The sequence below is a fragment of the Sus scrofa genome, chromosome 1, assembly GCF_000003025.6.
Source record: "Sus scrofa isolate TJ Tabasco breed Duroc chromosome 1, Sscrofa11.1, whole genome shotgun sequence".
Taxonomy (NCBI): Eukaryota; Metazoa; Chordata; class Mammalia; order Artiodactyla; family Suidae; genus Sus; species Sus scrofa.
This window is the reverse complement of record NC_010443.5, coordinates 56,026,683-56,053,223: the sequence shown is the minus strand read 5'-3', so window position 1 is coordinate 56,053,223 and position 26,541 is coordinate 56,026,683. Positions and strand designations below refer to the sequence as shown.

At 39.1% G+C, this 26,541-nt stretch overlaps 2 protein-coding genes across 7 annotated transcripts in view; one reads left to right on the top strand and one right to left on the bottom strand.

Annotated features, from left to right (window-relative positions):
• Positions 1 to 6,036, top strand: part of AKIRIN2 (akirin 2) — a 28,155-nt gene extending 22,119 nt beyond the window's left edge. For 2 of the 3 annotated variants that reach the window (XM_021074638.1, XM_021074590.1), the window contains exons 2-4: positions 328 to 471; positions 3,322 to 3,471; positions 5,017 to 6,036. In XM_021074638.1, coding sequence (XP_020930297.1) covers positions 328 to 471; positions 3,322 to 3,471; positions 5,017 to 5,174 — 452 coding nt within the window. In that variant the 3' untranslated portion in view covers positions 5,175 to 6,036. The remainder of the gene's footprint in view (positions 1 to 327; positions 472 to 3,321; positions 3,472 to 5,016) is intronic. The other variant, NM_001278752.1, reaches the window with a different exon arrangement.
• ORC3 (origin recognition complex subunit 3) overlaps positions 8,980 to 26,541 on the bottom strand; it is a 62,113-nt gene continuing 44,551 nt past the window's right edge. For 3 of the 4 annotated variants that reach the window (XM_003121290.6, XM_021089832.1, XM_021089821.1), the window contains 7 exons: positions 21,731 to 21,864; positions 18,979 to 19,058; positions 18,232 to 18,332; positions 13,974 to 14,115; positions 12,223 to 12,339; positions 11,234 to 11,313; positions 8,982 to 10,745 (listed from right to left, as the gene is read on the bottom strand). In XM_003121290.6, the coding sequence (XP_003121338.5) occupies positions 10,640 to 10,745; positions 11,234 to 11,313; positions 12,223 to 12,339; positions 13,974 to 14,115; positions 18,232 to 18,332; positions 18,979 to 19,058; positions 21,731 to 21,864 (760 nt within the window). In that variant the 3' untranslated portion in view covers positions 8,982 to 10,639. Of the gene's footprint in view, positions 10,746 to 11,233; positions 11,314 to 12,222; positions 12,340 to 13,973; positions 14,116 to 18,231; positions 18,333 to 18,978; positions 19,059 to 21,730; positions 21,865 to 26,541 lie in introns of all 4 variants that reach the window. The other variant, XM_021089812.1, reaches the window with a different exon arrangement.

Sequence of the window (26,541 nt, the reverse complement as noted above, 5' to 3'; positions counted from 1 at the left end):
CAGAGAATTAAACTATCTTTGAGTTTGGTACTCTTAAGAATCTGAGTAAAATACATTTTAATTCAGAGTCCCTTATCTCTGTGTTGAATGAAGAACTTAGTTTTTTGCTAATCAGTGCTTAGAAAGAATGTCATTGTAGAATAGCTGAATTCCAGGGTGCCGTGTATTTGCTATTTCCGAATAAGCCCCCATGATATGCTGAAACCATTCCTTTCAGAACATAAGCTTTCTAGGTAGTATTTGAAAAGAATTGGTAGATTGGTCCTACTAATTTTTTTTTTAACTTGGAAGTTTTTATCTTGCCAAATTTTAACTTTTTTCTTTTAGAACAAATTCTGTACAACATAAAACAAGAGTATAAGCGCATGCAGAAGAGAAGACATTTAGAAACTAGTTTCCAACAGACAGATCCATGCTGTACTTCTGATGCACAGCCACATGCATTTCTCCTCAGTGGACCAGCTTCACCAGGTAATAACAGACTTAATAAATCAGTGAAAGGAAACATTTCTTAGTTCGGGGAAAAGTAATGTAAGTTGCCTTTAGTCATCAAATTTCTCCTTGATTTAAAAAAAAATTTATGTAAGTAATGCACAGTCTCTTAAAAATATGGTACCATAATAAGTGATTGCCACATTGATTCCTGTGACTTAAAGAATAAGTATTCCCTAAGTGGACTTCCCTGTAGTACTATGATTTGTAGCCTTCATTTAAAAAACAAACAATATATAGCCACAGGCTTCTCTGTTAGGTATAGATGTACATTGCCGTGGCTGAATACTAGACCATTTTATAGATTTCTCACATTTTTTTTTTTTTTTTTTTTTTTTGCGGGGCCACACCTGAGGCGACATATGGAGGTTCCCAGGCTAGCGGTCCAATCGGAGCTACAGCTGCCAGCCTACACCATGGCCATAGCAACATCAGATCTGAGCCCAGTCTGTGACCTACACCACAGCTCATGGCAACGCCGGATCCTTTTTTTTTTTTTTTTTTTTTTTTTTTGTTTTTTTGCTATTTCTTTGGGCCGCTCCTGCGGCATATGGAGGTTCCCAGGCTAGGGGTCGAATGGAGCTGTAGCCCCTGGCCCAGGCCAGAGCCACAGCAACAAGGGATCCGAGCCGCGTCTGCAACCTACACCACAGCTCACGGCAACGCCGGATCCTCAACCCACTGAGCAAGGGCAGGGACCGAACCCGCAACCTCATGGTTCTAGCCGGATTCGTTAACCACTGCGCAACGACGGGAACTCCCGGATCCTTAAGCCACTGAGTGATGCCAGGGATTGAACCCACAACCTCATGGTTCCTAGTTGGATTCGTTTCCGCTGCACCACGACAGGAACTCCCCACAGTTTTTAATGATAGGTAGATTCAGAATTTTTGCTATTAATGGTATTTACAAAATGTCCCTGAACATCTTCCCTTACACATTTGTCTTTTAGGATGGATTCCTAAAGGTTTATTTATTTATTTTTGATCCTATGTTTTTACCTACCTTTTGTTGGATAGGATAGTTTGCAGATACTTTTTTTTTTCTTAAAGTGTAAAAATGAGTGTAAAAATTTGAAGGGCAAGTAAATCTTGGAAATAAGAACCATCCAAAGTGGCTCTTAACTTTAGTAAATTTTTCAGCAAAATAGTTTTTCTGGTAACAGTGTTTGGCTATCTGCCTTCCTTCCCCTTCCCTCCCAGCAGGGGTAGAGAAACCAGGCAGAATAACAAAACGAACAGAGGCTATAAAACAGTCAAGTAGAGGAGTTCCTGTCGTGGCGCAGTGGTTAATGAATCTGACTAGGAACCATGAGATTGTGGGTTCGATCCCTGGCCTTGCTCAGTGGGTTAAGTATCCGGCGTTGCCGTGAGCTGTGGTGCAGGTTGCAGACGTGGCTCGGATCCTGCTCTGTGGCCTGGCGTAGGCTGGTAGCTACAGCTCTGATTAGACCCCTAGCCTGGGAACCTCCATATGCCGCAAGAGCAGCCCAAGAAATGGCAAAAAGACAAAAAAAAAAAAAACCAGTCGAGTAGAGTTAGACTAGGAAATATGACACTCCTCAAAACTAAACTCTGTAGTACTCCTGCCAGTTTGGGAGCCAGGTATAAGTGGTAAAACTCAGTTAAGTTAAAGGAAGGTGAGGGTAAAGACTAGATTCTCTCAGCAGGAAACCAAGCTCGTCATCATTTATTAGACTGCTTACAAGGTCAATTAATTGGCAGCCTTAACTAACAAAGCTGGAAATTTGAAAGTAAAGATAGCCTTAGTTTAGTAGTTGTGGACTAAAGCTAGTATACTTTATTCTTGTATATCAGAATACAAGAATTCTGGCATTATGTTACAGTGTCAGTGGACACAGCTTGAATAAGCATTTAGCTACCTGGTCCCAGCCATACAAGTTATAAGTAACAGGTAAGTGAAGAGGAATTGGGGCAGATAAATAGAGCAGGACAAGCAATAGCAAATCTGTGTATTTGTGTGTATGTGTGTATATATATATATAGAATACTTGTAGCAGTGTTTATTATGGATGTCTGTCGTAATCTTGAATCCTTAAAAAGATTAATTTCAGATGTTCTTTTCAAGAAAATAGGAATGATGTTTTGGAAAATCAAAAGTGCCTTAGGTGGTGCTTTAAGAGGAATGCATTCTGAAGAGTGAAACCTTTTGTATCATGTACCACCAAGTGGCAGCTACATTAATAATCTTTAAGGATGTTCAATCATGAAATTTCATGGTGACTATTAGGAACATATTGTCAGTATTTCTTTTTACAAAGTCTCTCCTAACCCAGTGTTAATTCACTTAAAATTAAGAATTTTAGGGAGTTCCCATCGTGGCTCAGTGATTAACAAATCTGACTAGGAACCATGAGGTTGCGGGTTCGATCCCTGGCCTTGCTCAGTGGGTTAAGGATCCGGCGTTGCCGTGAGCTGTGGTGTAGGTCGCAGACGTGGCTTGGATCCCGCGTTGCTGTGACTCTGGCGTAGCCCGGCGGCTACAGCTCTGATTAGACCCCTAGACCAAAAAAAAAAAATTAAGAATTAAGTTTTTGTATCTTGTCTCTCTCCACTCACCTTCAGACTTTTTTCTCTTTATACTTGATTGCATACATTTTGCTGTGTTTTTTCACATTTTGCTGTGTTTTTCCAAAGTCATAAGCTGACAGGTAAACCTGTTTTAAGACTAGGGAAATGCTTTTTCTTTCTAGTGATAGAAAAATGCTTGTATTTGAACATTGAAAAGATCCAGATGAAACCTAAATTAGATGGTGCTTTCTGTGATGGCTCTGAACGTTGTGCTTTTTGTTCTTTATGTTTTATTTAGGGACTCCATCAGCAACGTCCTCACCATTAAAAAAAGAACAGCCCTTATTCACCCTACGGCAGGTTGGGATGATCTGTGAACGTTTATTGAAAGAACGTGAAGAGAAAGTTCGAGAAGAGTATGAAGAAATACTGAACACAAAACTTGCAGGTATGAGATGAATTTTATGAGTCTCCCAGAAATTCATCCTAGAGTTTGTTAAATGCATTCTATCCCACATGTACTTTATGTCAAATTGCCCTTTCTGTACACTGGCACAGGGTTCTTTTCTAAGAATCAGAGCTTTTCTTCTTTTCTGTCTCTCTTTTTGGTTTGTTTGTTTGTTTTTTTTGTTTGTTTGTTTTTTTTTGGCTGCACCCATGGCATGTGGAAGTTCCTGGGCCAGGAATCAAACCTGTGCTGTAGCAGTGACCTGAGCACAGTCTTAACCCACTGTCCACAAGGGAACTCCAGAGCTAGAGAATTTCAATTCAAGAAAGGAAATGAACTTTTCTATAGCTCCTGGCATTCCTGAGTGACCTTAAGAAATAGTATTGGGAGTTCCCATCGTGTCAGCAGTTAATGAACCTGACTAGCATCCATGAGGATGTAGGTTCGACCCCTGGCCTTGCTCAGGGGGTTAAGAATCCAGTGTTGACGTAAGCTGTGATATAGGTCACAGACATGGCTCGGATCTGGTGTTGCTATAGCTGTGGTGTAGGCCAGCAGCTATAGCTCCAATTTGACCCCTAGTCTGGGAAACTTCCATATGCTTTGAGTGCGGTCCTTAAAAGCAAAAAAAAAAAGGAAGTATTCATTAGCTATGAGATCACCAGCAGTATTAGGGAATTAGGTTTTTCTTTTGATGTACCCATGTTTGACTTTGTCTATTTATCTCGACTTGGTTGGGGTTTTTTTTTTTTTTTTTTTTTTTTGTTAGGGCCACACCCATGGCATATGAAGTTCCCAGGCTAGGGGTTCAGCTGGAGCTGCAGCTGCAGCCTACACCATAGCCACAGCAACGCGGGGTCCAAGCCTCATCTGTGACGGCAACAGCGGATCCTTAACCCACTGAGGGAGGCCAGAGATCAAACGCACATCCTCATGGATACTAGTCCGATTCATTTCCACTGCACTATGACCAATAGCTCCCAGCTGTGGGTTTTTTGACTGTGTCTTTTATGATAATTTTGCTATCAGTCTGGACACTTGAATTTAACTGGCACCTACTGCAGTCTTCTTTTAAACTATCAAAAAATTTTTTTCCTGTAAAACTTGCTAGTTTAAGGTGCAATAAATAAAACTTATTTGTGGTAACTTAATCAGAATTTTCCCCTGGCTTTTAAGCCACAGATTTTACTGGATTTGATATTAGAAGCTTGATTAAGGAGTTAGGTGCAAATATAGGCGAGAATTTTTTTTTTTTTTTTTTTGGTCCTTTTTTAGGGCGGCACCTGCAGCACATGGAGGTTCCCAGGCTAGGGGTCGAATCAAGAGCTGCAGCTGCCAGCCTGCATATACCACGGCTACAGCAACGCCAGATCTGTGACCTACACTACAGCTCACGGCAACACAGGATCCTTAGCCACTGAGCAAGGCCAGGGATTGAACCTGTGTCCTCACGGATGCTAGTCATTTGTTTCTGCTGAGCCATGATGGGAACTCCCTAGGTGAGAATTTTTAAGTCATGTAATTGATGTCTATCTTTATTTACAGAACAATATGATGCATTTGTGAAGTTTACGCATGATCAAATAATGCGACGATATGGAGAACAGCCTGCTAGTTGTAAGTATTTCATCTTTGAACTGAAAACAAGACAGTATTTTAAGAAGACATTTATTATCGTCTATATACCCAAGAAGAAAATTTAACAGAAAATCCTGGAGGAAAAGTTTGGAGGAAATGAGCAGCAAAACTTTACTAAGGCTTACTTTTGGTTACTTAAATACGTAAGGCAATATATTAGGGATGAAGATCTGGTATGTGTTTAAATTTTTTGACCTGAACTTTGCACTAATTTTCGTTTTTTCCTCCTTTAGATGTTTCATGAATCACGTTTTCTGCAGTTGTGGGCTGCCTTGTTCCTTGTTGAGTTGTTGCAAGAGGTCCCAATTATGACATGCAGCAATGCCAATACCCCCTGTGAATACAGGTTATTTCAAGCTTTTGTCAGTGGCAACCACTCTTAGGCAGCAACTGGTTTTGGAAATTTCCCTGATGTCAATACCACCCGGATGTGGACATTTGCTACCTGTATTAATGCCAGTGGCCTCATTTGCTGTATCATTACAATTTGGCTTCTTATATTAATGTTTGAAAAAGATTAAAGCTGGTATTCTAAGAACATGCCCTTCACTGGTTGTGTAAATAAAACTGTAGAATGACACTTCAGATGAAGTTAGTGTGATTTTAATTGTGCACTACAACCAAGATGTAACCAGTTATTAATAATTTAGAATGTAATCCCAGGACATTATTAAGCAAATAGCCTACAGTGCTTCCTGTGAAATAGTGAAGGAGGAGGGCATTTCTGTATTCCAGGACTTTTCTTGGGGTTTCAGAATGGGTTTATATGATTTCCTTTTTTTTTTTTTTTTGGTAGTTTTTATTTATTCTCTCAGTCTTTTTAACAAATGTTTATTGCTGCATTTTTTCCCCCCAGTGTATCATTATTGTTTTACTACCCTTGTAGTACTGGAATTTAGTTGGAATAAAACATTTACTTCTAACCTGCTTGTTTTTAATGTACAGATGGGTAGTATTTGAATAAAGCTAGTGTTTTAAATGTAAGCATTTTCCAGGAATCAAGTTTAATTTTCTAAGATTTAAAATCAGTCTTTTCACAAACCAAATAATCTTAGGATTTGAGTGCCATTTTTAAAAACTGAATTCTGATTCCAGATTGTTTCATTTCTAACTGACTGCATGATAAAATGTTAAATAGGTCAGTTGTTCTTTTTATTTTTAGGGCCACACTTGAGGCATATGGAAGTTCCCAGGCTAGGGGTTCAATAAGAGCTGCAGCTGCTGGCCTATGCCACAGGCGCAGCAACTGGGATCCAAGCCACGAGTGTGACCTTCGCCGCAGCTCACAGCAACGCCAGATCCTTAACCCATGGAGCAGGCCAGGGATCAAACCCACATTCTCATGGATACTAGTCGGATTTGTTTCCACTGTGCCACGATGGGAACTCCCTTAAAATAGGTCAGGGGTTTTTTTTTGTTTTTTGTCTTTTTAGGGCCGCATTCACAGCATATGGAGGTTAACAGGCTAGAGGTCCATCGGAGCTGTAGCTGCCAGACTACGCCACAGCCACAGCAATGCAGGATCTGCCTCTGTGACCTACACCATAGCTCATGGCAACACGGATCCTTAACCCACTAAGCAAGGCCAAGAGTTGAACCTGCATCCTCATGGATACTAGTCAGATTCGTTCACCACTGAGCCACAATGGGAACTTCAGGTCAGTTTTAACAGCTGTAGAATTTTTACTTCAGTGATATTAGTAGAATCTTTTTTTTAAAGGACAGTATATCAAAGCATGATTCAGCACATTTAATTCCCTTTCCATACATGCTTTCTTATAATAAAGTGAGCAAAAAAAAAGCTATAGTGAATTCTTCCGTTAACTTCCTTTAGCGTGTTTCCACTAATTAAATATACTGGTGCATAAGCATTTATAATTGATCTAATTAGTGGAAGACAGAAAAGCGATTTTTTTTCCTCTTTTTAACTTTGATGATTATTTTTCACCAATTCTTTGTTTAAAATAAGGCCAAAAAGTGGTAGAAGGCTTTCATAAGATCCTTAGCTAATTCATATGCCCATTGTTTCCTGAGAAACACTGGTATAGCACAGGATGGCCATAAATAAGGGGAATAATTCTGCCTTGTTTTAATGGACTAAGATTCTCAGCATTGTTGACAATTTTGGCCAGATCATTGTTGTGGGAAGGCTGTCGTGCATTTGTAGGATGTTGAACAGGATCTCTAGCCTTGACCACTAGATGCCAGTAGCTCCCTCCCCTAGTTGGGACAAGCAAAAATGTGCCTTTAGGTATTGCCAAATATCTGGGGGAAGGAAACAGTCAAGAACCCAGGTGAAAAGCACTGGTATAGTGGCATTTTAGAATGCAAGCAGTAAGTTAAAATGGAGGAGCAGGGGGTAGGGTGAAGGTAAATGTTTTATCCCTTCTTCATCCCAAAATGACGAACTTTAGTAAGCATGTGTGAACCTTCATATAGATTTAAACTTATAAAATAATAGCTGGTTTTTATACTTAGAGGGCAAGATATGCTAAAAGGAAAATCAGTGCTGGCAGTCCGAAGGGAGCCTCAAGTAATATGTTTTAATTCTAGATTCAGCTTTTTTTTCCTTTTTAGGGTCACACCTGCGGCAATTGGAGGTTCCCAGGCCTAGGGGTTGAATCAAAGCTACAGCTGCTAGCCTACAACACAGCCACAGCAACGCAGGATCTGAGCTGTGTCTGACCTACACCACAGCTCATGGCAATGCGGGATCCTTAACCCACTAGTGAGTGAGGCCAGGGATGGAACCTGTAGTCTCATGGTTACTAGGCTGATTTATCATCACTGCTCCACAACAGGAACTCCTAGATTCACCTTTGATCAAAAAATTTCCTCCACAGCCAAATTTCTGCTTATTATCTTACCATAAAGTTCTAGCTTATGGGCGGGCTACTTACTGATGTTAAGTAGTGGTGTGTGAGGTAATTTCAGAATATAAAAAATGTGGGCAGCTTCTTGGATTTAGTTAAAATCATGGACCCAGTGGTGGCTACTGATTAGTCCAGATACCAACCACACTTTGAGTTTCCAGAGAGCCCTGAAATTGCTTCTATTAAGTACCTACAGACCAAGAATAATCTATTCTTAATCTTATTCTTTTATAGTAAAAGGCATACTGGCAATGGTGTAACTCAGGTTACTATGATGTGTTCAGAAGGTCACTAATAACAAGGGCACATCACCAGGTATATAATTCTTTGTATTAGGAAAAATAGGCACATGCAATCTAAAAAAATTAATGACTGCAGGTTTAAAATATCAAAGCTATACTTGGCCTGTTTCAACAACTTAAAGCCCTAAAGAAAATGGTTTCCAAATGAGACGTATATTGCATCAGCAATATAAACTGGAGTGCTTTCCCAGACTGCTTTAGAAGATTCTGGGGGGAGGGGAAGGCCGCTGAAATCTGTTTATATGCTCCCCAGCTGATCCACGCAGCTAGGACTAGAAATGATTGTATTTGCCTTCCTTTCAGAACTGTACAGTAATGGGTGTTAATAAGTGGATATTGTGCTAAAGCCCCTGATAAGCCTGTCTTCCTTATAGGTGTGGCTTAGCAGTTCTGCTCCTACCTTTGCCCTGGGTGAAGAACATAGGCTCCAAACCCCTGTCTCATTCAGAAATGTGCCAGCAGTCCTCTCTCCTGCATCTGTTTTCTTTCTGCTAGATCATTCCCACAATAAACATGGTATGAAAAGCCATTTGATCATATAATCTCTAGCTAGTACCCTATTTTTGTTTATAACCTTTAAAGCAAAAGAATTTTCTAAACTTCCAATCTTCCCCTTTTTTGGTCACCAAGTTGCTTTATTAGGAAGAAAGCAAAATGTAGACAACCTAAAAGAACAGTCCAGTGATGCACCAAAAGTGAACAAATTACTTTGTTGTATTTGCTTTATAGATACATTTTAAACTGCTTCAAAGAATGCATTCATGATACATCTCTTAAGCATAAAAGGGTTCTCTAAATACTGCAGTTAACATTATCCCAAAGTAATGCTTCCGTAATTTAACATCTAGTCCTTAATTCAGATATTTCCACCTGTCTCCAAAATGTCTGAATGTTTTTGCAGGTTTTCTTTTTCCCCCTACCTAAAAAGCAGGATCCAAGCAACACCCTGACTTTTGGAACAGCCAGACAGACCTGTTGTCTTGTTGAATGTTTCTCTGTGGTGTTATTAAACTCTTTGTTTCTATAGTTTTGAACTTCTGTGAACTCAAAGTTAGATCTAAAATGTTTATTAGTTTCATTTTAAATTTATGTAAAAGATGATGCTGTGGTCTCGAAGTGTATGTCACAATATCACAGAACGTGGATTTCCGAGGCCTACTGGTAAGTCTGGATACTTGTTAGGGTCATCCTGTGAGAGGTGATGCCTTTCAGGCTTTGTTTTCATTCTTCAGCTACTCCAATATTTTCCACATCACTGAATCTAATGACATCTGACCTTGCTTCAGCTTGTAAGATACCAACCATGTTTGCTTGATTTCCCTCCCTTTACTGGTGCTGGCCCAGTCTTCCTTTCCCTGAACTTAAACTTCCTCAGTTAATGACACCTCCATTCTTACAGTTTCTCAGCCTAAAAGCAGCTTTAAATTACTCAAGTCCTTCATTTATTGGTTCCATCTAAAATCTCGCCATCTCTACTTTTACCCTCATCAAAGATGTTTATGTCTTGCCTGGTTGATTTCAGTGACCTCTTGATTTGGTCTTGGTTTTTGCCTCATTTGTGTCTCCTCATCTAGTCTATTCTCATAGCAGTCAGTGATCCTCAAAAAAGCTAAGTCTTCCCACCTATAAAAGACCTTACAATGGTCTACAGGGTGGTAACTTACCTGCCTCCATCCCACTGTATTCACATGCAGTGTATGTTGTATCACAAGTGATTCGATATAGTTCCCTGTGCTATACAGCAGGATCTCATTGCTTTTCCACTCCACATGCAATACTTTGCATCTACCAACCCCAAACTCCCAGTCCATCCCACTCCTTCCCTCTCCCCCTTGGCAACCACAAGTCTGTTCTCCATGTCCAGGAGTTTCTTTTCTATAGATGGGTTCATTTGTGTCATATATTCCAGGCAGTTTCAGAACCCGTAGTCACGAGAAATAAACCTACAGGATATTCACCTTATTACATAATTTACTAACATTAGGAAGGCCAGTGCAAGAAACTGGGGCAGCAGGAATAAGTACTATTAAATCAACTGCAAATAAGTTGATAAAGCAAATTATTATATTTATACATTACATATGCTCAGAACAATTTAATTTATTAATGACTGCAAATTACAGTGATATTCTGAGAGAGGGCTCTAGTTAACATTTATGTGTTATTTGTTGGATTCTAATGTACTCTAAAGGTGTTTTGACATCCTGCTTTGGGTTAGCAGTCTATTCTGTTTAAAAATCATACAGGGATTACACATTTCTTGCCAAAAATCTTCCCCTAGCGGTGTGTAAATGTGAATGGTCCCCTTTTTCTCTTAATCTAAATGTTATCTTTCTGGCTTCATTCATTTGCTTTCTAACAGCCTCCCCACGTTAACCTTGCCACATGGTCAGTCTTCTGTTTGGTGGGTTTGATAAATCCTAAAAGTTCTAGTTCAGAAACGGCTCTAATAAACCGTGCACTGAAGGCTAGAGCTAAGGAAATTCACTATGTATTTCTGACAAGAAGAGGTTAAAATCTCAATGTTAAAACATTAGTTGGTAAACTGAAGTATATAGTTCAAATATATACCACTAAATTAAACTATAACCCTTAGTGGAAATCCTTAAATATAATTAGACTCCACTGTCAAGACACAAATGGAAAAGTCTTTTACACTTGACTAGTTCTAATTTTTCATGTAATATGACACTGCTTCCCTGCCAACTTCTAAAAGTACACCAATAATCTCAGGAAGACAGAAATAATGACAGTTTTTGGACATTTTTGGTGAATTTTGGAGTATGACCTCGTTTTAGACCAAATATTTTAGATTTGGTCTCATTTTAAATTTGGAATAAGTATTTAGAAATGAGTTACTCTGGGAAGGGATGGTTAAATCTCTAATGTAGATCTGGAGAAACTATATATATACACTTGGACATTTTAGAACAGATTTTAAAAGGATACTGGATAATTTCATTCCTTTCTTCTGAGGTTACAGAACTTGCATCCATTTTTTCAGCAGCTGTCACAACTGTTGCAAAAGCCTTTTGAGAGACAAGGACAGAAGAAAATAAAAATCTCTGCTTCTGCTGTTGCCAAACATCTTTTATTACACTTGATGGCTCTGTATTTAAGCTAGGCCAATCACTGCTGCTGCCAGTAGCTGACACATTTATTATTATTATTATTATTCCCAATTTCAGAGTCTCAAAACTACATTGATGACCACTGCAAATCAGGTACACATTAAAAGATAATGGAATGGTTCCTGAATAATCTTGTATTTCAGAGGACTAAGCAATGTGCAGAGAAAAATAAAACTTTAAATTTGCAAAGCAAAGGGATGCCCTGTCTCCTCTACTCTCAACCTCATCACTTCAGGAAAATGTCTATTTGCACATTTTCTAAGTAGTGACCAGACATTTGTCAAATAGGGACTTCAACAGAGTTAACTTTGAAGAGGGAAATTCTCAAGAGGGAAATTATTTATCTTAAAGTATAGTAACACTTGGCCATTGCTTTGCGAAGTATTCTTGTACTTATTTCCTGATTGCTAAATCTGTTGTGTAGTTATTCCAGTATTTTATGTTCTTTTATGCAATATGGGAAATGCTAGTTAATAATATACTTTATTTTGTGGAATAACAAAACTGCCTCAAACTGTTTAGCTTTGGCAAGACATAATAACCGTACTTATTTTGGCCTGGCATGGATGCAAAATTGGCCTGGTTGAGACGTGGGGTCAGAGTGCGGGGGTTTGGGAGTGGGGCCACTGAGCAGTTCGCTGCTTTTCTGGAAAAACTTAGGAGGTGATTTATAATGCTTTCCAAACCCAAGACACAGGGCATTAGAAAAACAAAAGAGGAGTTCCAAAGTACCAAACGTATAAAAACATCCCAGGAAAGTTGTGGATGGTTAGACAGGTATACAGCTTGCTCTTTCCCCTGGCCTACCTCTGACCAGTCCACAAGGTTGATGAGCCTGCTACACTCCAGGTGCAGCTTATATGCGATGCAGATGTCTGGGGCGACATTTGGAATGCAACCTTCTTCACTTCTCAGTGCTTCATTCTAAGAATAACAGTAAACTCAGGTAAGTCAGGAGGAGGAACAAAATCAGAGGTTAATTAACCTCCCAACCTAAATTTAGTAAGCCAATACATGTAGTTTTTGGTTTCCTTTATTTAGTGAGTTGTATTCCATCTCCAACAGCTGCTGGTTGTTTAGGATGAGGTCTTGGGTCAAAATCCCCCTAACTCCTAGATGAATACTCCCAGGATCAGAAGACATGCCTATTTTTCATTTTCATCATACATTATTAATGTCTTTTCTTCCTTTCTATCATACATTATACATTACTGAGACTAATGCATTTCTGGTTTCCATAAAAGTTTGTAGAATTTCGTAGATTTTCAATAAAATGCCACTTCCAACATACGTCATGACCTGAATTCTAGCAATTACTACACTGTATTAACAAATAGCAACACACCACTACCAGGGCCATAAGTTATCTCTCAAAGAAGAGTGTGATCTCAACAATGCCAATCCTAACCCCTATAAAACCACCAGTGTTTTTTCAACCTCTTTGAAAGCAATGGTTCTTACTAAGAAATAAAATCTCTCTCAAATATACACACAGGAACTATAAATGCTCCCAAAGACTGCTGAATCATACCAGTTCTCTGCTGTGACTTACTACTAGCCAAAAAGATAGATTTTTGTGAAGTGTTCTAACTTGTGGTTTACATAATAAAAAATAATTGATATTTTGTGCCCTAAATATGAAATTATTTGAGCACCTCACTACCACCATCATGGAGAACCAACCATCAAAAGCCACTGATTTACAACTCAAAAGCCACTGATTTACAACTTCCTATTTAGTATGTTAGTTTGTGTGCCCTTTGGACAGGAAACCGGTACAGTGGAATGCTCTTCACAGGTTATGGAGTCACTTCTTAACTGACCTGCTGCAAGATCTCTAGGTGCTTGACTGAGTTGGTAACTTATTAAGAAATTAATAATTTAATATTAACTTAGCAAACTGCCAAAATATTTTATATGTGTATACATAACGGAACTATAACTGAAACAGCTTATTAAAGTGATCACTTTACCTGGTCATAAGAAAAGTTAGTTTTTGAAATTCTAAACCGGGCTGAACTCAGAATAACTTGGAAATTACAGAATAACTTGGCATTGGCAAAGGTGTCTGGCATTTAGGAGTTTTAGCCCTGCCAGGTTGCTGCCCATCCTCTACACCCAGCTCTAGAGACACTCTGAGTAGATCGTTCCTTGGTTTAAAATCCAAGATGAAATTCTGAGAGGTTTCTTTTTTCCATCAGAAACAACCGTTTGGATCTTTTAAATAATTTCATTGGGCCATACAGTTTGACCCAGTATCTACGGTTACGTCTGTAGGAAACCTTTCCTTTATTTTCAAGAGTAGCAGCATTGTACTCCAGTCTCTGTGCCTATGATCTGGGTTTATCAGATGAAGGAGAAGACATGATCAAAACAGGCAGCATTAGTTCACAGCTTAGAAAAAGCCTTCTAAGAACCTAAAGACTTAAAATATCTGGAGGAGGTGCAACCCTGAGCTGCCAACTCCCTACTCACCAGAAGAGCAAATTTACAATATTTTTGTGCTACATGAAGCCTGGAGTCTGAACTAAGCTGGGAGAGAAAAAACTGCTCCTTACCTTGAGGTAGTAATACGGGTTGTTGAGCGCGGTGTGGAGAGCGATACGTGGAGCGGCGTTCAGGTGCTGTCGGAGGGCCTGGGCAGCACTGAAGTACATCACCTCGTGCAGAGGCTGTGTCTCTGGAGGTAGGAGGTGTTCTCTGAAACCACCCAAGTCAGGCATCAGCTTTTAGATAAGCACAGGTTTCTTTTCAATACAACATTTTGGTCGATCCTCTGTCAAAGACTGAGCAATTTACTTAAAAAGCAAAATCAACGACAACCTAAACCAAACAAATATCGAGTCCAGGGCAGCCGCACTCAGACTTCTTTCTACTTCTTCTACGTAGCGTCTAAAACTTTGACTCTGGAGTACAAGAAACGGTTTTAGTTCTGACTTAAACCTTCAGGAAGAAAGGTATGTAAATTACATTTCTGCTTAAAATCTTTAAGGTCGAATTTCTTAAAGAATTAATGAATACTTTGTAAATTATTTAGCAAACAGAGCTATTCATGCTCCCTACCATAGCAAATATTTAACTCTTGGCAGTGTTAAACATGGGCCTCAAACCTAGAATTAAGTTTAAGACATTCTTTTAGTATCACAGAGCTCTCTCTCATAGAAGTAATACATGTAAAGTTTTTTACGTTAGGATTCCTCTTTAACTTTATGGGCAGGAAAGGCTAAATTTTAGCTTCAGAGTATTAAAAAGCAAGCTAATTGTTTATCATTAAAATTTCAATTATTTAAAAAAAACTGTAATTTAGGATTCTTCTGTCTTATTTATGAGCTAGGTGACAAACCAATTTTTAATGAAATCTGAACGTCCAAAATAAAGCATTGAAAAGTTCACTTCAAATATAAAATGAGCCTATTAGCCAGTCTGAGCCATGGTTCCTGGGTGGCCCAGAGGATAGCAAATTGGAAGGGCTTTGGCAGCCATAACCCAAAGACAGAGTACTAAGTCACTAACTTGATTAAAGCAGTTAACTCACATGTCTTCATAAAGATTCCTGAGGCTTAGAAAGTCCTGAGTCTAAACTATTTTGGCCACATGACAGACTTGCATCAGCAACTTTTGCCACTAGTGCAAACAGAACCAAGCTCCCTCAGCTCAGCCACCAGGGAAATTACTCTTCATCCCGGTGCCCTGGCTTTCTTCCCTCCTGCAGAGGATACCAAGGCCTAGACAATCCCACCATAACTGCTCCACCATGTGGTCTGGCTTTGGGTATGTTCATCACTCCTCACCATCTCTGTCCTGTCCATCTCAGAAGCTCCTGGCTCCCTGCTAATTTCACTTCTAGATGCTACTTTTTCTCTAGAGTCAACTGGAATAAAACCCATTTGCAAAGAGCCTATGCTTCTGACTTGGTTCTAAGGACCAGCATTCTATATCTCACTAATGCTAACATCTTATTCAAGATTAAGTTATTTACCTGTCGCCTCAGGAATGTTTTCTGTAATGCCAACTGCCTCCCTGTATGGCTGGCTACCCATTGTAATTTCTGACCATAAACTTATCCCAGCCTCAGGCTCTATCTCCCCAATCATTATACATGACTGTCAGTAAAAGATCATGTTGAAGTCCCTGCTATGTAATAAGGACTTGGAATCTAACAAGGCAACCTGATAATCAATTCATCCTCCTCTCCCCTCCTAACATCTTTATATCTAGAGAGTCAGAAAATTCCCAAGGCAAAAAGCCTTTTCGGATATCCTCAAAGAATCTCCATCAAAGTCAAAATACTTGCCTCTATTTTGTTTCCACTGGGCTATGTTAGACACTGTGACAAAACATCGCCATATACTAGAACTTCTGTCCAACCACATACTTGGAGAATGACACAGAAATAAACTTCTGCAACACCTCTGCTGTGAGAAATGAGCAGTGAGTCTGGCACCGGGGCACTTCATGACACTTATTTTGGACTCAGAGTCCACAAGGAAATGGGACGGCGGTCTGGGCGGAGCTGGTGGGACCACTTAATATCCAAAAAAAGGCTATAAAGTTGAAGCTTGTATTTTGGTGAAAACTAACTCAAGGGAGTGGCAACTTATCCTCAGTTCTCAATAGTTTTAGCAAGAGCTGCTCATGGTAAACTAGGAACTCTGCTTCCTGGAGTCTACTGCTCATGTTTATCTTTCTCCAGAACTCCAAACTCTGTTCAAACATCTGTAATGCAGTCCTTGGGGACAGTGTGGAGAAATGGAGTGGGCCTCCTGACGGATGTCAGCAGATGGGGACTGTGTGACCTTCCATAGGTCATAGCCTCTCTGTGGGCTTTAGCTGTCATGTGACTCCTCAGGGCCCATTTAGCTCTAACAGGCTACCATCATAATCTCTGCCCCCCTGGGATACTCAATCTTGGTCAAGACAGGAAATCCTGGTATGGAAATATTTGTGATTTTACAATACATCACATTTCCATCATGTTCAGTCTTATTTCAATAAGTGTGCAGAAAGGTAAAAAGTCAGACATATTAGGTCAGAGATCATGAAAGGGGAATAGCTGTTTGGTGTCAGGGCCTACAATTTGGGATTTGTGGGAACGCAGAAACGAATATGACATTTGACATATAAATTATGCCAAATTACACTGCAAAATTATTTTTAGCAACTACAATGGTCACAACTTGGTAAAAAGAAACAACTAGGAACTTCGGGCTAGAAATTACAAAAACAGGAAAGCCCAGTAGAGCAAAGTTAATTCCATGAGTTCCACAAGGTCATTTCTAGCCAGTAGGTCACTTCAGCACTGCATTGTATCACTTTTATGTGACACATTTCTCTCACTTTAACCTTCCTTTTTGTCACACTTGGTTGATCCTCTGGACCTCTTTCCTGACATTAGTAATTTCTCCCCAATGACCAGGAACAATGACTCGCCCCCACACTGTCCTTGAAAATGGAACTGTTCCTTTACAAGAAGGACAGGCAATTTATCAGAAAACCACTCTTTGTCTTTGATAACTGAGCTGCTATTTTTTTAGTGCTTGATTCTATTCAATGCCTGGCCAGTTGGTGAGTTTGAACTGCCATTAAAAACAGAAAAAGCAGAAGTTCCCATTGCAGCTCAGCGGTTAATGAACCCAACTAGGATCCATGAGGTTGCGGGTTCAATCTCTGTCCTCGTTCCGTTGGTTAAGGATCCGGTGTTGACATGAGCTGTCACAGACGCAGCTTGGGTTCTGGAGTTGCTGTGGTGTAGGTCAGTGTCTACAGCTCTGATTGGACCCCCTAGCCTGGGAACCTCCATATGTCCCGAGTGCGGCCCTAAAAAGCAAAAAAAGTTAAAAAAAAAAAAAATAGAGTAAGCAACAATATATATCAGTATTTTTTTCTACTTTTAAACTATTAAATTGCTTATTTTTCACACTTCTCATTTTTTTCTATATGGCATGTCCCAACTGTGGGTTAAATGGGTGATTTTACAGAGCTACACAGAGCTGGCTTATTGGGAAATCTAAAAATCAGAATGATCTTAAAATAGAGGTAGGAGAGAGTTCCCATTGTAGTTCAGCAATGGGAAGAATCCAATCTACTGTCCATGAGGATGTAGGTTTGATCGCTGGTCTTGCTCAGTGGGTTAAAGGATCTGGTGCTGCTGTGGCTATGGTGTAGGTCGCAGACGCGGCTCAGATCCCGTGTTGCTATGGCTTTGGCGTAGGCCGATGGCTACAGCTCCAATTAGACCCTTAGCCTGGGAACCTTCATATGCCGCGAGAGTGGCTCAAGAAAAGGCAAAATATTAAATAAATAAATAAATAAAATAGATGTAGGACTGGTGGACTTATCTGACTCTGAGTACCTTCCTCACCATGCATTTAGTGCTGACAAGATCATAAGATGCACTAGTTTTCCTTGCAATCAGATGCCTTTTACTCAGGATAAAAAAGGGCATTACAGCTGGTCTGGTCTGCTTTCGGTGCTTGGCCCAGATCCAGCAAAGACAGATCAAGGATAAAGTGCAACGCAAACACTTTGTTACCAGAAAGGGGAAAAATACTCACTTTCCTGTTTCCATCCATACCCCTGTCCCAGCCTAATGAACTAGATCAAATTTAAACCTGCCTTCTTGAACTGGCACTAAGAGAATGAACTAAGTCTTTTGATTAGCCACCTTACTAAGGATGGAAAAGGAATCAAAATTACAAGTTGAGGCTGTATGGAGGGACCCAAGGGGCATCAAGCACTAGGCTGGACAGTCCTCAGGCCAGTGTTATTTGGGCAAAGAGCCTACTTTTCAGCTCTTTAGAGCAACAACAGACTTACCTCACCAGACTGTCAATGAAGCTCACAATTTGTTCTCTGAGGACTTCAAATTTGGTCTGCTTCTTACTTGTTCTTCTTAACTCCTTCATTTCCAGTAAGGACTGTGGATGAAAGAACGTAGCTTTTCTGGTGATTGTGAGACAGAATCATTTGACAGACACTGCTCTTTTGCCAAACTAACAGAATAGATTCCATATGCTTTGTTTTGCTTAAATGGCTATTTTTTCCTACATTTATCATAACTTGGTATCATGGTACAAAGAAAACTCTACTTTGACAGCCAAGATCCTAAAGTTTAGTAGAACTATTCGAAAAAGACTATATTGGACATACTGGGGCTCATTTTTGCTCCATGTCAATCAAGAAAAGTATTGAAAAACTAATGGGTTAGGTTCTTTTGAATCTTTCAATTTGATCAAGCAGAAAAACAAATGTATCCAGTGAGTAATCAGATTCCTTTTTGCAAGCATGTTCCCATTTTCCCTTATTACTAGTTGATTCTCTTTCTCTCTGAGGCTATAGGAACAGTTTCCACCTGTGTTGGCTAGTAAATTCCAGACTCTTACATGGAGAATAAGGACAGCAGTGGGATAAAAAGGATGTTCATTTTATAAGTGAGTTACAAAGTCTGCTTTGTTCCTAGTTGTGGTTTAAACTGAAAACAAAAACACCCAGGCAAAGCTAATCTAAAGCACACGGGAGCATCATGGGATGGCAGCTAGAAGGAAAAGAAAGTAATCATCTGACCTTCTGAAGATGATAGAGGTCTGTCTTCTGAAGCCCCTTTGACTGTGACCCGGAAGTATCTTCTTCCTCTTTGGCTTCTGCTTTTAATACAAAATCAACATACAGCAGCTAGGGTAAATCCATTCAAGAGAACAAACATTTCTACTCCCTAATCCAAGGGAAAAAAGTTTCATCCATTTTTTTCTATGTAATGTGGCAAGGGATCAAGGTTCTAGCAGATAAATGATTTTTTTTTCCCAGAAGCTGAAGGTCAGTAAATAAAAGTTATACTGAAGAGAGGTCTTCAAAAAACCAGCTACTGAATTTTTAAAATGTGACCACAATGAAAACCAAGACAAACAAAGCTCTCTCTTACCCTGAACCAACAGGAAAAAGCTCCAAATCTTTGTGCTGTTATAAATAGCTTTTATAAAACAAATTTATATTGTGTTCCTTTGATTATGCCACAACTGTAAACAAGACAAACGTATACCCTGACAAACTTGGCCTCCATCTCCCAATTCACTGCATTTGACACACTCTAGTTAAGTCTGAAGATGGTAGCGCATAAAAGTTTTGAAATAATCTACTAAAACACAAAATTCGCCAGGGTCTTTAGCAAAGGAAACAGAAAACCAGTTCTGGTAAAAAGGTGTAGCTGTGCTTCCAGGGAAGATGAGGCTCTAACAGCCTCTTCCTGGTGCAGGGCAGGTTTTAGGAACCTCGCACTCACTTGGCTTATTTGGCTAAACATAAGACAGGAGGATGCAGCTGGAGAGTCTGTGTTGTTCTCAAAGAATACATTTCTTTTTAGCTGTGGCTAATTCTTGGTTCAAGAAAGATATAATTTAAGGTTAAAATATCTAATAAATTCTTTGCTCTATTTCATTAACATGTAGCAGAGCCTTAAAAATAAATCTGGTGTGACACTCTGACCTACTTACCCCTCTAAATGTAATTTTAAGCCTAAACCGTCATATGCAGTAACTGTCAAAAAACCAGAGGTAGCGTATAATGAAATATTTCTACTTATCCAATATGAGGGGTGAGATTAATTTCACTTTTTATTAGCAATGTGTTACTTTTGAAAATAGAGAAGTTTATTCAAGACATTGGTTTTGCTTCAACTTATGAAATTCTTTATTCTTCAGACTGTTAATCAGCTTAATTTCCAACCTTCCCGTTTCTAAAAGTTGCATTCCTTTATTTAGTATTAGCACATCACAGAATTTGTTCCCTAGCTTATGTCACATGAACTGTAATTAAAATTATCATAATAGCTGCAGTTTCAGTTTACAAAAATCCTGCGTCGTTTTATAAAAGATTGAAATTTACTTAATTTATCTTATATTCTTCTAAATCTTTTATCCTATTTATTTACTTAAGGGTGACCTCTCACTGTCCCAGTGACCATAATAAGGTGGAGTTCAAATTGTGAGTCAGTGAGGGAAAAAAAAAAAAATGAGCTGGTGGTTAAGAAAAAGGTGGACTCTGGGTTAGCTATGAGATCTCAAGCAAGTTACTTTCTCTTCCTGGGCTTTAGTTTCTGCTGTAGCTCCACACAGTATGATACAATTTCTAGCCCTTTAAAATTTTTATGTGTGTGGTTAAGCGCACACTGTCCTGCGAATGCAGTGCAGAGCAATGCCTATGCATGACCTGGAGGGAGCACTTGTGGCTTGTGGGGCACCACTCCAGTCAGCAAACTGGCCCTTTCATCTTCCACTGGCTAAGCACTCATCAGGGGCCTAGCGCTACAGCTCTGGACAGACAGGAGGGATTTCAGCAAAGGCAGTTTCCTAAATCTAAAGGATCTTTAAGACAAAGGAACACTTGCCAGCCACAGAAAGGATGATATGGACTTTCCAAGTGAAATGTTTTCACCAGGCCATGTCCAAGCTATGTGCTTATACACCCAGCTGCCTCTTTTCTCCAGATTCCATTAAAAATTTCCCTAAGTAGGGGAAATAAAAAGTGAACATTTTGTTTTACCAAAAAACAAAACAAAACAAAACAAAAACAAAAAAACATATTTTGGTTCTAGAAACAGAGCAAGAGAAGAATTCAAAAAAAAAGATCAGTATCAATCCACAGAGCCCCCTCAGAACAAAGACGTCTTGGAGCATCAGAGTGCAGAAAGGCTACCTGTGTGCAAGCAATGGGCCCTGCAGAGGTCACACCAGATAAAGGCAACTGTGCCCTCCAAAGCTGAGGAATGCCAGGCAGCCACAGTTCATTTAGGATTCAAAGATTCAGGCTTTGTAAATCTGATTAAAGCAAACTTCATGCATATTTTGTAATCAGCATACCAATGAGCCTCATTGCTGTGAAAGCAGTTCGCAGCTATTAATTTTCAGGCTTACAAATGATTTATGCAGTGTTTTTGAAATCTATAAAGAACTTGATGAAATGCTTAAGAAAACACATCTAAAAAGAGTCCTTAATTATAATGCCCTCCTGCCCGCTATTCTCTCCGATCTGATTTCTTTGTGTTGCCTTTTTTTCAAGGTAAGTCCTTTAAATTGTTCTTTTGGAGAAAGAAAATTTTTTTCCTAACCCACTTGGTATTTTTTCATTGTTTAAACAAAATGTGGAAAAGAACCATTTGGCCTAGCTGTGGTTGTCAAGATGTGCTATTCAGAGGTTTGATATACTGACTGATCACGATCTACATTATCTCTTCATCTCAACACATCAGACGTGGGATTTTCCATGTTATTTTAGTTAAATGACTGTCATAGCCAGTAGAATTGGCAAGATATCATATTCTCACCATCAAGGCTCTGAAACTGGGCCAGGAACTCCTCTATTTTCTTTGCTGCGTTGCCAAGCTGCTTTTCAGAAGAAGACTTAAAAACTTTGAAACATTTCTGAAGTATGGTCACCAGTTCATCCTTTGCCAACATCCTAGAACAGAATCAGTGACCAGAGATGTAATACACCTGGCAAATATACTTAAAGAACACTGTCTACATGTTAAATGTTTCTGGTCCGAAGATAATGTAAAATCCTTCATTAGTAGCTACCAACTTTTTGGGCTAGATTTTCTTCAATGTTATGTCATGTAGAAGAGTTCTCATGATAAAGCTCAACTTGGAAAATTTACAAAGAGCTGGGTTCATAGCCTGGTGCTGGCATTTACTATGTTTGTAATATAGAACAAATTACTAAACATTTGATCCTTGGCTTCCTTGTCTGTAATATGGACATGGGAACTCACATATGTTACAAGTTAGAAGGAAGCTTAAGAATTCAATGAGAAGATGCATTTGAAGAATCTAGCACAGGGCTTAACTATTACCACACAGTGGACACTTAAGATTAGCTTTCCTTTCCTTCAGATCTAAATGTAAGTAAGAGAGAGACAAGAAACGTCTGCTGGGGATACAACACTCATGCTAAATGAAAACTTACTTGAAATGACCAAAAGAAGTAGCACAATGATTTCTTTAATTATTACCATTTTAGCTAGACTTTATAAATAAACTCTATGGGCTTTATAAACAAACATCGGTCAGCAAATCCACCGAACGTGAAACAGGTAGGCAATTCTGCTTGTTTTATAGCACAGGTTAGGATGATTGTGTAACTCCTTCAAGGCCATAGAGGAAATCTTTGTTAGAAAAGGAGAAGGAACACACAGACTCTAAAATTAAGATGCTGTTTTCATACTTACTACTTATAGGATCTCTCCCCTAAGATCATACTCAGTAGCAGATGAAAGTATGACGATTAAAAGTTCTTATATTAATTATGAAGAAACAATCAGACAAATCTAGAATCTGGGCCATTCTGCAAGAAAACTATCTTTGACACTTTTCATAATAAAAAGTTGGGAGAAAATACTAATATTACTAAGTTAGAAAAAAAATAAAGCTAAGTAGACTACAATATCCTAGAAATTAAGCTAGTTACTTCAACTAAAATTTAAACCCCAAAACAAAAACAAACAAATGAAGAAGACAGTCATATAATCCATAAATACAGAAACTGGTAGGTATGGACAAAAAGCAAATTTGCCACGGTTTTAAGAAAAAATAAATGAAAAAATTATCTAAAGTGTAAGCTTTATCTGTGAAATGAATGGAAGTTAACAGGTCAAAGAAAACTAAGCCAACACATTTAATTCTTGGTTACATTTGAGATTATTTAAAATTTCTGGCTTTCTATTGCCCAGGTGGAGTCCCACTATTTAGAGGAGAGGGTCAAAGTCAGAGACACTTGATGAACAACTGTCACACCTGGCCTCTAGACCTACGCGAACAGACCAGATCAGCATTTCCAGGGTGCCAGGAATCAGGGCACAGCTTGGTGGGAGAGCAGAGGCTGAGGACACACTGGCAGGGGTCTATCCCACACAGGCAGCACCCTGAGGACTAGCTTCCCAGGATACAGGCAGCTACACCTCACATCTGTTTGCAGCTTAGAAAACTGAATACTGACAGGAGGGAAGTTCAGCCTATTATTCATTTTCAGGATGCTAGAAAAAGTAGATTTACATCATATAATTTTGCAATCAAACTTCACTAGACATAACTTATAATATGGCATTGGATTGGAAGGGGTGGCTTTCATTTCAGGTGTAAACTTCCAGGGATTCAGTTACTACTCTTTTTTACTGTTTCCAGAGTAACAAAAAATCTTACATTTCCCCAAGTACTCTCAGGTTTAATAAAAAAGAAGACTTGAAATAAGGCTTATTAGAGTTAATAATGCTATCAATTCAATAAAGACATTAATTAAAAATTTTCAATTACATTATATACACACACAAAGAACAAAGAAAGGTGCCTGCTATGATCACTACTACCAGCATCATGCTAGACTCCATTCTACAACAAATTAAGAAAAAGGAAACAAGTGGTACAAACATCCGAAAGGAAGATGAAGTTGATTCATTGCATATGATATGACTCTAAGGTTAGAAAGTCTAAGAAAGCTATGGACGTATGCAAGGGTGTGTGGATATAGGGCAAATACATATACATATGTATGTGTATGTGTACATACTCGTTAATATCTTACATTTTCTTATGACCAATATCTTGCATTAAACTATGGAAAAAAGAGCATGTTTAAAATGACAAGAAAAACTGTAGAACATTCTAACAAATGTATAAGACATAGCATAAAATGAAAGCCCTGAACAGACACTTTAAGTTCTAACCCTCAATGCTGTAGATATAAATTCATTCCAAATTAGTCCATATTTTTAACACTTTGCGAAACAAAATTACAGTGGGCATTTTTTAAAAGTCCATTAGAATCAGACTAAAATTTATCTGGAAAAAATATTTTTCCTACAAAAGAGGAACAATGTGTGTACACTTAAGTGTGTGTAGTGGGGCTATTAATATATCAAAAGGTATAAGCCATATGGATTAAAATCAGATGGTACTGGCATAGGAATAGAGAGGCCAGTAGGAGGAATAGGAATCTGGAGAGAGATCAAGAATTTGGTACATGCCACAAAGGTACCATTTCAAATCTGAAGAGAAGGGATGGAGAATATTGGAAACAACTAGTTTGAAAAAAAATAGGTCACCAGCTCATATTCAGAAAGAATAAAAATGTCTGGGGTGGGGATGGGGAAAAAACTGGTCCATCAATCATGAAACATTAGATGAAAACAAAGAAAGATATTTAAGTCTGCTAATATCCAGCATCAGCAAGATACTGATACAAATATTGATACACTGTTGGTGCAAGTATACTTTGGTACAACTGTGTTTATATTTAATTTAATTTAATTTATTTATTTATTTTGTCTTTTTGTCTTTTCTAGGGCCGCTCCCGCAGCATATGGATGTTCCCAGGCTAGGGGTCTAATTGGAGCCGCAGCCATCGGCCTATGCCAGAGACACAGCAATGCGGGATCAGAGCCCAGTCTGCAACCTACACCACACCTCAGGACAACGCGGGATCCTTAACCCACTGAGCAAGGCCAGGGATCGAACCCGCAACCTCATGGTTCCTAGTTGGATTTGTTAACCACTGAGCCACGATGGGAACTCCCAGTGTTTCTATTTTAGATTCAGAAAGTGTATGTACTTACTTAGTGAAAATAATGATACTAATGTGCAAACCCGGTGATTACTGTTTGTAACAATGGAGAATTGAAAACAACCTAAATATAGATCAAACAAGGGACTAACTAAAGTGTTACACTTTGTCAAAACAAGGGATATTACATAGCAGTGATAAACAATGAAGTAATACAAGTGATGACAGCTAACTTTTTAAACAAATTATTCACTGATTTATTTGGCTGCACCCATCGCATGCATAAGTTCCTGCGCCAGGGATCCAGCTGGTGCCACAGCAGCAATAATGTCAGATCCTTAAGCCACTGAGCCACCAAGGAACTCCAACAGCTAACATTTATATGCACACACACATATATATACCAGGCATCATTTGATTGCCACAACACCACATCATACAGATCCTATTCTGCAGCTGAGGCTCAGATTCAATCCCTGGCCTGGGAAGTTCCATATCGGCCATAAAATAATAATAATAATAAATAAATAAAATGGTAATCAGGCCTTATTGAGACGACATTTGACCAAACACATGAAGGAGGTAAGATTATTAGCCATGCAAGAATGTAGGAGAAGAGCTTTTCCTGGCAGAGAACATGCATGCAAAGGTCTTATAGTGGGTATATGTCTGGCCCATTCCAGAAAAACAAAGAAACCAAGGTGACTGAAGTAGAAGGCAAGACCAAGTAGTAGGAGATGAAATCAGAGAGTGGGAATGGAGGGCTAGATCAGTAGGGTCATCATACACGACTCTTGTTCTACTCTGAGGGAAAAGAAGAGTTTGAGCAAAGGAGTAACATTATCGGATGTATTTTAAAAGGATTATTCTGCTATTTTGAGAAAACCATAAGGGAGCATGTGTGGAAGCAAGGAAATCAGCAGGCTATGGCAATATTCCAGATGAAAGATGACGGTGACCTGGACAGTGGTTGTACCAATGAGGGAAGGTGGCAAGAAGAGATTTGATTCTTGAGATATTTTGAAGGCAGAACCCAGGTTTTTGGATTGGAACAATCGGAAGGATGGAAAGACTGCATGAAGCTTCTAGGTTTCAGGGGGAAGTTAAGACATTCAATTCTGAACATGGAAACTATGAGATGTATATCAGAAGTCCAGGTGGACGTATAGCTCAGTAGATGGACATAAGAGCCTGGCACTTGGGAGAAAAGTGTGAGCTGTAGATTAAGCCTCAGGGCACCATAATGTTAGGCTGTCAGGGAGAAGAGAAACCACTAAAGAAGATGGAGCGGGAGGAGCATGCTCTGTGGTAGGAGTTAAACCAAGAGAATCTAGGCCCTGGAAGTCATTAAGGAAGGAGTGATAAACTCTGTCAGATGCTAATAAGTGGTTACTGCAAATGAAGACAGAATCCACCACCTGATTTAGAAACATGAAGGTCACTGGTGACCTTGATCAAAGTAGTTTTGATAAACTGCAAAAACCAAATCAGCTAAAGAGAGAAGGACTGGAGGCAGTGTGACAATGTTTTAAAATTTTGGTGGATTCCGTCTAGCATTTTGCTTTAAAACAAATAGAATAA